Source organism: Canis lupus, chromosome 35, assembly GCF_048164855.1.
Source record: "Canis lupus baileyi chromosome 35, mCanLup2.hap1, whole genome shotgun sequence".
Taxonomy (NCBI): domain Eukaryota; kingdom Metazoa; phylum Chordata; class Mammalia; order Carnivora; family Canidae; genus Canis; species Canis lupus.
Window position 1 is genome coordinate 4,828,995 of NC_132872.1, and position 12,237 is coordinate 4,841,231.

The window sequence follows — 12,237 nt, forward strand, 5'->3', positions numbered from 1 at the left end:
ATTCAGAGTTGTGCAGCCATCATCACAATCCATTTTAGAACATTTTCATCACCCCATAAAGAAACCTAATACCCATTAGCAGTCATTCCCACTTCCCTCCTCTTCTTCTAGCCCCAGGTAACCACTAATCTACTTTCTGTCTCTATAGTTTGTCTATTCTGGACTTTTCATATAAACTGAATCATGTAACATGTGATCTTTTGTCACTGGCTTCTTCAATCTCCATGTTTTCAAAGTTCATGAATATTATAGTATGTATCAGTACTTCATTTCTTTTTATTACTCATTACTTTTTACTTTTATTTACTTTTATTTCTAATGTTCCATTGTGTAGGTACCACATTCTATTTATCCATTTGTCTGTTGGACATTTTGATTGTTTCCAGTTTGGGGCTAATATGAATGCCACTATGAACTTTCACTACAAGTGTTTGTGTGGGCATATGTTTTTATTTTTCTTGGGTACATATATACCTAGGAGTAGAATTGCTGGATCATATGGTAATTCCATATTTAACATTTTGAGGTGCTCTCAGACAGTAGCTACACCATTTTATAATCCTAACAGCAATGTATGAGAGCTCCAATATCACCACATCCTTGCCAGCACTTGCTGTCTGTAATAATGTATCTGATGATGGGGCATCAGGGTAGCTCAGTCAGTTGAGTGTCTGCCTTAGGCTCAGGTCATGATCCCAGGGCCCTGGGTGGGATCAAGTCCCACATCAGGCTCCCTGCTCAGCAGAGAGTCTGCCTCTCGCTCTCTCTCTCTCTGCCCCGTGCCCCTGCTTATGCTCTCACTCTCAAGTAAATAAGTAAAATCTTTAAAAAATAATAATGCGGGATCCCTGGGTGACGCAGCAGTTTGGCACCTGCCTTTGGCCCAGGGCGCAATCCTGGAGACCCGGGATCGAATCCCACGTCGGGCTCCCGGTGCATGGAGCCTGCTTCTCCCTCTGCCTATGTCTCTGCCTCTCTCTCTCTCTCTCTGTGAGTATCATAAATAAATAAAAAAATAATTAAAAAATGCATCTAATGATTATAGTCATCTCAGTGAAGCATATCTCTATATGATTTTAATTTGCATTTCTCTGTTGACTAATAATTTGAGCATCTTTACATGTCTTTATTATCCATTTGTATATCTTCTTTGGAGAAATGTCTATTAAGATTCTTTGCCCATTTTTTAATTGGGTTGTCTTTTATTATTGAGTTGTAAGAATTCTTTATTTTAGGGGCACCTGAGTGGCTCAGTTGGTTAAGTATCCAACTCTTGATTTCAGCTCAGGTCATGATCTCAGGATTGTGAGATCAAGGCCTGTGTCAGGCTCCAAGCTGGTCATAGAGCCTACTTAAGATTCTCTCCCTCTGTCCCTCTCCAAAAAAAATTTTTTTTAATTCTTTTTTTTGGATAGAAGTCCTTTATTACATACAGTTCATGGATATTTTCTCCTATTCATATGTTGCCTTTTCACGTTTTTGATGGTATCCTTCAAAGCATGTGAGTTTAATTTTGATGAAGTCAAATTTATTTTTTTTCTTGTGCTTTTAGTGTCATAGCTAATAAACCGTTGTCTAATCCAAGATCACAATATTCACATTTATGTTTTTTTCTAAGAGTATTATAGTCTTAACTCTTACATTTGGGTTTTTATCCATTTTTCTTTAATTTTCTTGTATATGATATAAGGAAGTGTTCTTTTTTTTTTTAAGAGTTTATTTTTTCATGAGAGACAGAGAGAGAAGCAGAGATATAGGCAGAGGGAGAAGCAGGCTCCACACAGGGAGCACAATGTGGGACTCGATCCCAGGACCCTGGGATCATGACCTGAGTCTAAGGCAGATGCTCAACCCCTGAGCCACCCAGGCACCCCTTAAGGAGGTGTTCTAACTCCATTCTTTTGTATGCGGCTGTCCTGTTGTCCCAGCACCATTTGTTGAAAAGACACTTTTTCATTTAATTGTCTTGGCATCCTTGTTGAAAATCAAGTAACTCTAAGTGTGAGGATTTATTTCTAGACTCTCAGCTCTGTTCCATTGAGCTACATGTCCATATATTTATTCTTTCATTTGTTCTACAAAGATTTATTGAACATCTTGACATGTCCGTGTTACTTGCTTTTGGGAACTAAACCATCTCTCTTCAAAGCCCAAATCTTCAAGAAACACATTCTAACAGGATCTCACATCCCTTTTTCTTAATGAGATAGGAAGTGATTTCCTTTTGTAGGCACACCCATAGAGACAATTTTATCTCTGATTTATACACAGTCTTTTGACAAGTTGTCTGTTTCATACATGTTCAGAAGTCTGAATGTGTTTTAAAAGGCTTGGAAGAATGAAAATTGGTCTGGGATAGTTCAGTGGCTGTATTGAAGATGAGGTTAGTTTTAAAGTGGAAGGATGATCTGCAGCCCTGGTGAGGGTTCCTGGCAGGTGTGGAATGGCCCACTTGCAACCTGAAACATCCAGGATGTTGGTAAGCGTAGTTGCTGCTAGCATTAAGGTGAGAGAGAAACCCAGAGAGGTAGGGGTGGAGGAGCTGCTGGACTGTATACCCATAATTCTTCCAGATTCTACTTTGGGAGCAGTTCCTTGCCAGTACAAAGTTATAAGGAGAAACTGAGGCTTACAGATAATGGCTTATTGCTGAGTTTCAGGTGACCTAAAGGAGACAAGAGTCTTTTGTAATGGTGATGGCTAGTCTCTACATAAGGATTGTGATTGTGCGAATTGAAGGGATAAGCCAAAGAAATTTAAACTTAGCAGAACTTAATGATTATCTAAAATAAAGATGATTGCAGTGTTACAATTTCAGGAAATTGGGAGGATAACTGTACCAATGCTTACTGTAATAAACAAGGCGAGAATGGTTTATAAAACTAGTAAACTTTAATATTCAAGTGAATTAGGAAAGGTAATTTAACCATTAGGTAATACATCAATATACAATATAGATAGGACATAAGAAATGCATAAGAAATTTGCTAGATACAAATACAGTTGATTTCCCTACAATGGGTGCCTGTTCCTTTTTGAAACCCAATTGTAAAATGACCTGTCAGTGTCTTAATTTTAGAGGTTAAGCAATGATTTTGTTTTCTCTATACGATAAATGTAAAATGTATTGCACTTGGCTAGTGACTTTGAAAGGCTTAAGAAGGGTACTGAGATTCCATGGTGTGCTGTTGCCATTAACAATGTTATAGTTTTGGGAAAAAAAGCAATATTAGTGTTTTGGAGGAAAAAAGTTTTTAATATTGACTGTATTAAAAAACAGTTTATGTAAGTTTCAGTTGCTCAAGATAGTTTTATATCTAAACATTAAAATTGAATGTTTCAGAAAATTATTACGTGTTGAAACTTGGTACAATATACATTTATTTACCCATCCTAAAATTTCTTTCAGGAATTGTTCCATCTTCTGTTGTCCTGACTTCTTTCCAGGTGATGTCAAGAGTTTTTCTGATATGGGCAGTAACACATAGCGTCAAAGAGGTAAGTGTTTTTACATAAAGTAAAGTAATATCAGCAGCGCTAGTCAACTTTTCTATCTTACGTGTGTGTTATGGCTAAAGATGGAACTCTAGGTCACATCAGTATAGTCCAAACAAAATGCAAAGTCACTGAAGGAATTGGGTTACTATTGGGAAACATACTCCAAATATGCAGTGTTATTAAAGAGAAGACTGGTTAAATGATAAAGTCCTGTCATCCTAGTTCCTATAGAGATTTGGGCAATGTGGACGTGGTTCTGCAACTCAGTTATATTTTGGGGGTATCTTGTTTGTATCCAGCATACTAAACTGGACATCTGCATCCATATATAATGGGACTACTGGGGGAGTTGGGGATATTAATTCAGTCCAGGGCAGTCCTCTTTGTAGGACCAGGAGAAACAAACTTGTTTCCACCCTGCCCATGAAGATGAATGGAATTCCCAAATGTGCTGAGTCTAGTGGCTCTGGAAGGGGAGTGCTCTTCAGGGGACCTGGGGTGATAGGCCCAGGGATGCTGGGAGAAAGCCAGCATTACCATCAGTATGAATCCACAAATAAGCTTTCATTTTCTAGTATGGGAGAAGGGGATTATTTTCCTGTGTGTATTTTGCTTTTTATAAGTCATTTATTTCTTGTTAATGTCACCTTGAAGCAGAATACCTGTAGCCCCCAGGAGGATCATTTTTCAATTTTTCAGTCCCAATCACCAGCAGTATTGGAATTTTGGGGCTCGTGAAATGTGCTTATCCATTAGCAGCATTCTTTCTGGTGTATTCATTGTATTCTATTCTTCCAAAACCCCTGTCAAAACATTTTGTTTTTCGGGATTTATTTTGACAGTTTCATTTGTGTTTCAGCTGATGAGGTGCTTTTTTTTTTTTTTAGCTTTTTATTGGCATATGATATACATACAGAAAAAATGCACATGGCTAATGAGTTTTTAGCCAAAGCTGTTTAAGCTAAGTTATTATTTTTGTTACATCCATACGAAATTTGCTGATCCAAAGGCTTTTTTAAAAGCTCTCTCATTTCTCGAAGATGTTTAAGCTTTATGTACAAGAAAAATGTAAAAATAATCACATACTTTTTAAAATTTTTATTTTAATTCCAGTATAGTTAACATACAGTGTTTTATTAGTTTCAAGTGTACACTATAATGATTCGACAATTCTGCACATTACTCAGTGCTCATCATGCATGATAAGTGTATTCTTCATCCTCTTCACCTCTTAATCCTCTTTACTCATCCCCTCTCTGATATAACCATCTATTTGTTCTCTATAGTTAAGAGTCTATTTTTTGATTTGTCCCTTTCTCTCATTGTTTGCTTAATCACATACTTTTTAAAAAGTGATCTCTCTTTTTTTCTTTAAAAAAAGGGGGGGGTTTAAAAAACCAGGCACATAAATCCTTTTTTAAAAATTTTTTAATTTAAATTCAATTTAGTTAACATATAGTGTATTATTAGTTTCAGGGGTAGAATTTAGTGACTCATCAGTTGCATATAACATCCAGTGTTCATTACATCATTACTTACAATTCCATATAACCTCTTCATTTCAAAGTTCTTTCTACAGATCGTTTTTAACCAGTATTTCTTTCTCCCTTAAGTATTTACACGGTTTCTTTTTTGTTTTAACCAACAACGTATAAACTTCCTGATAGTCTCAAGTGACCTAAAGTTTCTTTCTGATAGGAACTCATCTATATTCTTAAATAGGTAATTATGTACTTTCAGTAACTTAATATGAGGCACATGAAGACAGGGTCTTGTCAACTATGAGCATGTGGTTGTTTTGCCTAAACAATCAGATATTAATTGTCCAGGTGCTGATGCTCCAGCTGATAGATTACTTATGGCCTTTGCTTTTTCCTCCTCTCTTCTGCCTCTGTGATCACTCTTCTCCTTTTCTCCTTATTAGCCTCTGGCAAAGGGAGTAACAGGTAAATCTTAAATGCTTATGATTCAGGTCAAGCGATTCTGTTCACCATATTACTAGCAACATTTGCCAGGATTTCCTAGGCAACCAGTAAGACTGCTTGGTTTAGAAGCTGTTAACTGTCTATGTGGATTACAGGTACATGGACCTGGCTATTGTCCTCAGTAACCATACTGCCTGACAGATGCATGGATTTGACCATTTCATATGGTTCACATATAGTGTCATATTTGAGCTTTGCAGTAAGTTGTATACTTGTTACATTTACATTTTCAAAATTCTTTCTCTGTAGCCACTTACCCAGTTTCCACTATAATTGACATATCATTTTCTTAAGAACGTGGTACAGTTAGTTTTGTTGTCTTTCTGCCACCTCTTGGGGCCTCTTCTTTTCACATACACCCTATTAATTTGTTGACTTACTCCTTTCTCACATAGTTAGGATTCAGTGTTTCTGCTGTTCAGGGATCATAGCTCTTTTCTCCTTGTTCACCTTTTTTTTTTAAACAAAACTCTCAGTATTTTGTTTAGATAGTTGACCCCCCTCTTGCCATGTCATCAATAAGCCTGTTGCTGTGGCATTTCAGAAGCTAGTCTGCTGTCTGTCACCTGTTCCTCAGCCCCTGCTCTTGCCCAAATGCTATTTTTCCTGCCTTAGAGTCTCATATTAGCTATAATTCACTATGTTCTGTATAACATTACTTATGGCTTCCCTGCTAAACTTCCATTCTTCTGTTTTCTGAAACATCATTAAAATATCCTGATTTCTCTTATATTCAACTCTATTTACTTTAATGGTGACAACCATGTAACTAACACATAAGGAAATTGATGTCAGAAAGAACTGCTTAATAAAATATATCTCACTTTCTCATAGTAATGTTCAAATTCTTTTCATACTACTCTACTTTCATTCTCAGTTTCTTTTTATATCCTATTCCCCTCTAGAGTGGACAAGAATTCTTCACCTTCATTGAATTACATTTGGATTTATACTCTTGCTGCCCCCTCCTCTCTGGCCTTCACATGTTTTCCATGCTCATTTCCTTTGTTTTTCTGTAATTGTATATGGTGTGCTAGGGTATGGCTAATATACCTTTTAAGACTAGATGTTACTTTTTTTTATATATGAGGTATATTTCCTTTTAAGAGGTCTTATGGGACATGCATCTCACTTGTCATTTTAATTCTCTACCCATGGAGTGCTGGTCACATAAATGGTGTCATGTACATCGTAGAACCAGAAGGTGACCAGATGGTTTTCTATTGTGGTATAAAAGGACCCACCCATTAGTTAGTGTGACATCTTGAGTGTCAGGATATCAAAGAAATAATTGTGGTCTCTATTGAAAAACTTTTTCATATCTAAGCATAGCAAATAGCCTACCCACTTTTTTCCTTTTAAAGAGAGCACCTATATGAGCATAGTAAAGCTTCTGAAAAATGACAAGCTCAGGGTGGAAGGTAGGTTGTAGGAATCAGCAATTCTAGATGACCTCTTTCCTTTAGAATTTTCCCACCTGTGTCCCAGGCTTGAACTGGCTCCTTCCCCATCCTCTACCCAGGCTCACCGCTGCTGCTGCCGCTGCCACATCAGACCACCATGGATGGGCTTTTTCTCCTCACACTCTGAGTCTGTCCTTTGTCTCCTCATTGAGCTGAAACAAGACTGCCATTTTTCAAAGTGAACTGCAGTGAAAAAATGGCACCCTCTATCCCTCACTATAACCCCCTTCAAAAACAGACAAGTTCATAGGGCATATATTCTTCTTTTGTCTGAAGTAGCTAAGCTGAGCCCCAGATTCCATGATACACAAATGAGCCACTGTGCCTTTTCCTGGCCCAACTCTCTTTGAAGAAGCCACCCAAATCCTCATTGGAGTTCTCAGCAGAAGATCACTGTGTTCTGGAGCAGAAGTCCCTCATCCCCAACATGGGCAGTAGTTGAGAAGGAAGTTGCTGGACTCTCACTGTGACTTTACCCAAGTGCAGTGAATACCCTTTACAGTCCTACTAGTGATAGCTTGCATAAAATAAAGCTATACCCTTCTCTCCTTTCTTCCTCACCCTCTGCCACCAATGAAAAAAGGAGTGTTTTCCTGCATTCTTCCAGAATGTTCTGTGAGTTCTCCTGATTTTACTAGTCAGCTGTTTCCCACCTCCCTTGGTATGCTACTGGGCCTTGTACCAATCTGCCATTCTTGCCAACTTCTCACAAAAAGCTTGCAATTAGTGTTTAAGAAAGTAACCTCCAGTTTTATCATTTTATTGATTTTTATTGGATATGTTATAGCTTATAGAAGGCTTTATTAAGGTATATTGTGCTCATTCACTCTTGATAGCCACTCTTGTAGCCTCCAATTAGAGGTCAGAAGCTAAAGAAGCAAAGTGACTTCACAAATCCACCGTATGAGAGAGCTGGAAATGGACTTCTGATTCCAAAGTCTTCCCACTGTATCAGAGTTTCCTTCTCACCATTTAAATTGTGGTGTAAACACAACTTCATTTTTGTGTGCTGACCATGTTTTGTCTATCCCGTATGGAGTGGAAAACCCCCATCTCGGACCCAGGAACTCACGCCTCTAAAGCAGTTCCATCATGCCACGTGCATGCTGAGGTGGCCTTCTCAGTCAGGTCAATCACCTGTCTGTGTGTGAAATGCGCACATGAGCTCTGGGCGCTCGTCTGCAGCCCTTTCCCCACTTGCTCCTCGGTTGTTTAGTGCTCCAGTGGCTCTGTGATGAATCCCTCCAGTTAACTAAGCTTTCTCCTTGAAAGTTCCAAGACTGTTTTTCTATTGGGGTTTATGGACTATTTGGAACAGAAATACCCAGAAAACTTAGGAAAAAATGCACGTTCCAAGTCCCACCACACACTTGATATAGAATCTCTGGGAATAGAGCCAGAGAATATCATTGTTATTAAGTTCCTGAGGTAATTCTATGAATTCTAAGGTTGGACAGATACCCTAAGATACCATATGTTGTGCTGTAATTTTAATTGACCTTCTCTTTTCACTTCATATTTCTACCTCAGTTACTTGAAGCCTAACCAGTTCTCAGCATTCTTTTCAAGTCCAAGAGCCATGGTTTCAGTCTTGAAGAAGGAAAGCCCTAGGGCTCCCTTATACTGCTAAGTAAAGGCACTGTGAAGTTTCTGGACCTTTTTCCAAAATACAGTCTGCTGAGCTGAGACTCACGTGCGTGTCAGAGAAAGCCTGAGAGGCCCACCTTGAAGGCAGTAGAAGATGGGAAGGCAGAGCATTAAAGAAGCAAAACTGTCTTTCATTTGTTCTTAAAAGAGAGAATATGGTATCCTGCTGCTTCACTTTGGAGTGGGTTCTGGGATGGGCTTGATCCTGGCCATGCGCTTCATGTTGCTTGGCCTCAGCCAGCAGGCAGATTGTTGAGGAGGCCATTCCCACCTGAGGAAATATCACGCAGACACTTCGCCTCCTGGGATTGATCAAGAAATGTCGCCTTCCTTGGACAGTTTTATTATTCTCTACATAATTAGAACTCAGAATAATAGAACTTGGAGGCTTAGTGTGTGTGAGGAGTTGATGAGTCTTGATTTTGACACTTATCCTGCAGCTGCAGACAAAAGGCTTCACCATTCTGGGCCTTGTTTTTCTCCTTGTAATGTGAGTATCTGTCCTGCTGATGTCATGGAGTTTTTGTGAAAGTGAAATGAGACGGGTTTGTGGAAACAGGACAGCGGTATTCAGAAACCAAGTCCTCTAGCCTGCAGCTCTTGCTGAGCAACTTCTGAAAGCCTTTGTAAAGTGGTTTCACCACAGAAGGAATGCTCCTTCGTTCATAGATGAACAGTTTTCTTTTTCTTCCTCTTCTCCTCTTCTTTTTCACTCTTACAGAAACTAAAATACGAAGTAAAGTGACACCCTAACTCCCACACTCCTCATCCTATTTTGGTCACATTACAGGTTTTTCTTCTCTGCTGGGTTCATAGCGTGCGCGTGCTCTTTGTTACCTCTCGAGGCTGCTGCTTCCGTTAGTGTGTCCTATAGCGGCACATGCTTGTTGTCGTCCCTAATGGCTATCTGTGAGCATGGTGTTTCCATGAGGCAGGAAGGGCGCCTTCTTAACCTCATGAATAAGATGAGGAGCTCAGTGCTGTGTCTGGGGCAGTGTCCCTCCTCAGGCTCTCTACTTGGACCAGAAGCCATGCCGCTCTGTCTTCCAGCACGGCACCCTTACCAGAGTGACATTTCATCTTAGCAAGGACCATTGGGATGTGTTTAGTATCTTGTACCCCCTTGAATGCTGAATGTCTCAGAGTCCCCATCCAATTCCATCTATTCCCTTACTTTCTATTTTAAATATTTCTGTAGGTGGATTTGCATCACCTTCACTTTTAAAATTAGCACCTCTCCTCAAGGTAGAAAGCCTCATTACTTGATTGTTAATCAGACACTGTGAAACTTGAGACAGGTCCTAGACAGAGACAGCCATCCTGTGTGGCCACTTCCACAGCTGTCAGTAACGGGCATTCGAAGATGGTGGTACTTCCTCCTGGCTAGGTGGTTCATTCTGCTGCTGCCTATATTTAGCACAGATGATTTTGGCAAAATCAGACTGCCAGTTTTTCTCTCAGTGTTTTTCTGTCTGTCTCTTTCCAACATTTTCTTGAGCTATGTATAAAGATTTTTATTTCAAGATACTGGAAAATATTTAGATTTTGTAAGTTCAGTTCTGCCGTCCATGTTGCTTCTTTCTCCCGTTGTCGTAGTGCTGTTGTAACCCTTGCAAAATTCCACTGGAACTCATTTGTTCAGAACATACTATACTCTGACGGTACCATCCTTTGATAGTTAAGTCAGTTGTGTTAAGACAAGAAACAGTCAAACCTCTTAAATCAGCCAAGCCAGTGTTACCAACACTTCCTGCGGAACACAGCCCCCTTTGTCAGCTTATCATTGAATAGGTTCCAAGTGCAACAAAATCAGGAAATTGGTTTCATTTGTCTTTCATGTTAATCTTTTTCTCCTCCAGGCTCTCTTCCCCGTGGTGACCCTGCCCCACAGACACCCCTACACTTGAAGCTTCTCAGGACCTTTTCTTCTGCTCTCTCACCCCAAGGGCTAACACTGACATCCACCATTCCTAGTTGTCACTTCTGGCATGAGAGGGAACAGTTACATTAGGCAAATGCCCCAGAAGGCTGCATGGTTATTTTCATTTGAGGGGAGGATCTCACTCAGGGGAGGAGGAGCAGCGGCCAGACCTGCCCTAGCCTACCTCGTTGCAGACCATCCTGGAGGCGCCCAGTCCTTTCAGACTTGAGCACTGGTGACTTCCTTTTCCTCTGCCCCAGAGCTTCCAGATCTTAGGTTTTCTAGTGCATTGTATAGTTCAGTTAGTCTTTTTATATATTATGCTAAAGTCCCCTTTCCCCTTAAAATTGGTGTTCTGGATGCATCAGTGTGGTGGCCTACATTTGCTCCTATTTTTGGTAATGAAATTTCTGACAAATTTATTGTTGGAATGCATCATCTTCAAGCATTAGACAGTTCTGTACTATTGGGTAGTATCTTAATCTATGTATTGCTGCTGCTTGCAAATAGTAGGAAGCCTGGTTAGAGCCAAATCTGGTTCCTTGCAGTCCTGAGATTAACAAAGATGCTTGACTCCTGACATTAGAAAACCGTCATGGAGAAGGAATGAGAATGAAGGAAGGAAAAAATGGATACCTTGGTTGTGAAATAATTTCCCAAATAAGACCACGAGATTTATTTATGGGCTGGAGCTTACATGGTTTCAGCTTTGTTACATGGCATCAGTTTGAATTAAAGAAGCACATGGGGAAGCAAAACTACGTCACAGAACTGTGCTGCTGAGCTGTATTGTCAGTGGACAGTTACCAGGAAGTAAATTCTGGCATTCAAAACAGTTCTTATCCATGGTTTGAAAATGAAATGCAGTAAGGTGCTTATGTAGATTTTTTATTCCAAGCCTAAAAGGGGAACTTTTTTGGTTACCAAAATTTGTCTTTTAGGTATTTTCTCTTCCCCAGCACTGTTTGGTAGAACTATCTGCAGTGGTAGAAATGTTGTTGAATACCACCTGTGTTGTTGAATACCATAGCTACTAGCTATATGTAAACACACTGAACCCTTGAAATAGGTTAGTGTGACTGAGAAACTGAATTTTAATTTAATGTAATGTAATTTACAATAGCTACATGTGATGGGAGGTTGCCACATTGGTGCAGCTGAGAATTTTGCCATTCTCTTGATTTCAATCAATTGGATTTTCATATACTTGATCTCGTATGTACATGACTGTGTGTGTATGTTTTTTTTTAATTTTAATTTAATTTTATATGTGGGGCTTAAACTCATGATCCTGAGATCAAGAGTCTCCTGCTCTACTGACCAAGCCAGCCAGGCACCCCTGACTGTGTGATTTTTTAAAAAACAAATAGTGGAAAGAAGTTTATATGGTATACTTGGTATGCTGTGTTCTTTAGATCAAGGGTTTTTTGGGTTGTTGTTTTTTAACACTTGAGATTAAATTGTTATAAAAATCCTACCTGCAGATTGAGGAAACAGTGTGGATGATATTCTCTGTTGCAGAGAGAGCAGGTGATTAGCTGGTGAGTCAGAAGGCCATGCGGGCCCCACCTTTCAGAGCCTGCAACTTAGCCTCTGCAGTGGACTCACCATGATAGCATGTCCCAGGTTTGCCCTTTTTGAAAACCATTTCATAACCCTTTTCTATCCTATTTGAGGTAAAAGGTGTCATAGAAGTACAGTCAACATTATTATCCCAGTGAGC

At 39.5% G+C, this 12,237-nt stretch overlaps 1 protein-coding gene across 1 annotated transcript in view; it reads left to right on the plus strand.

The window, feature by feature from the left end:
- Nucleotides 1-12,237, plus strand: part of HACD2 (3-hydroxyacyl-CoA dehydratase 2) — a 111,168-nt gene that overhangs the window by 71,177 nt on the left and 27,754 nt on the right. The window contains exon 4 of the mRNA XM_072812490.1: nucleotides 3,410-3,498. Coding sequence (XP_072668591.1) covers nucleotides 3,410-3,498 — 89 coding nt within the window. The remainder of the gene's footprint in view (nucleotides 1-3,409; nucleotides 3,499-12,237) is intronic.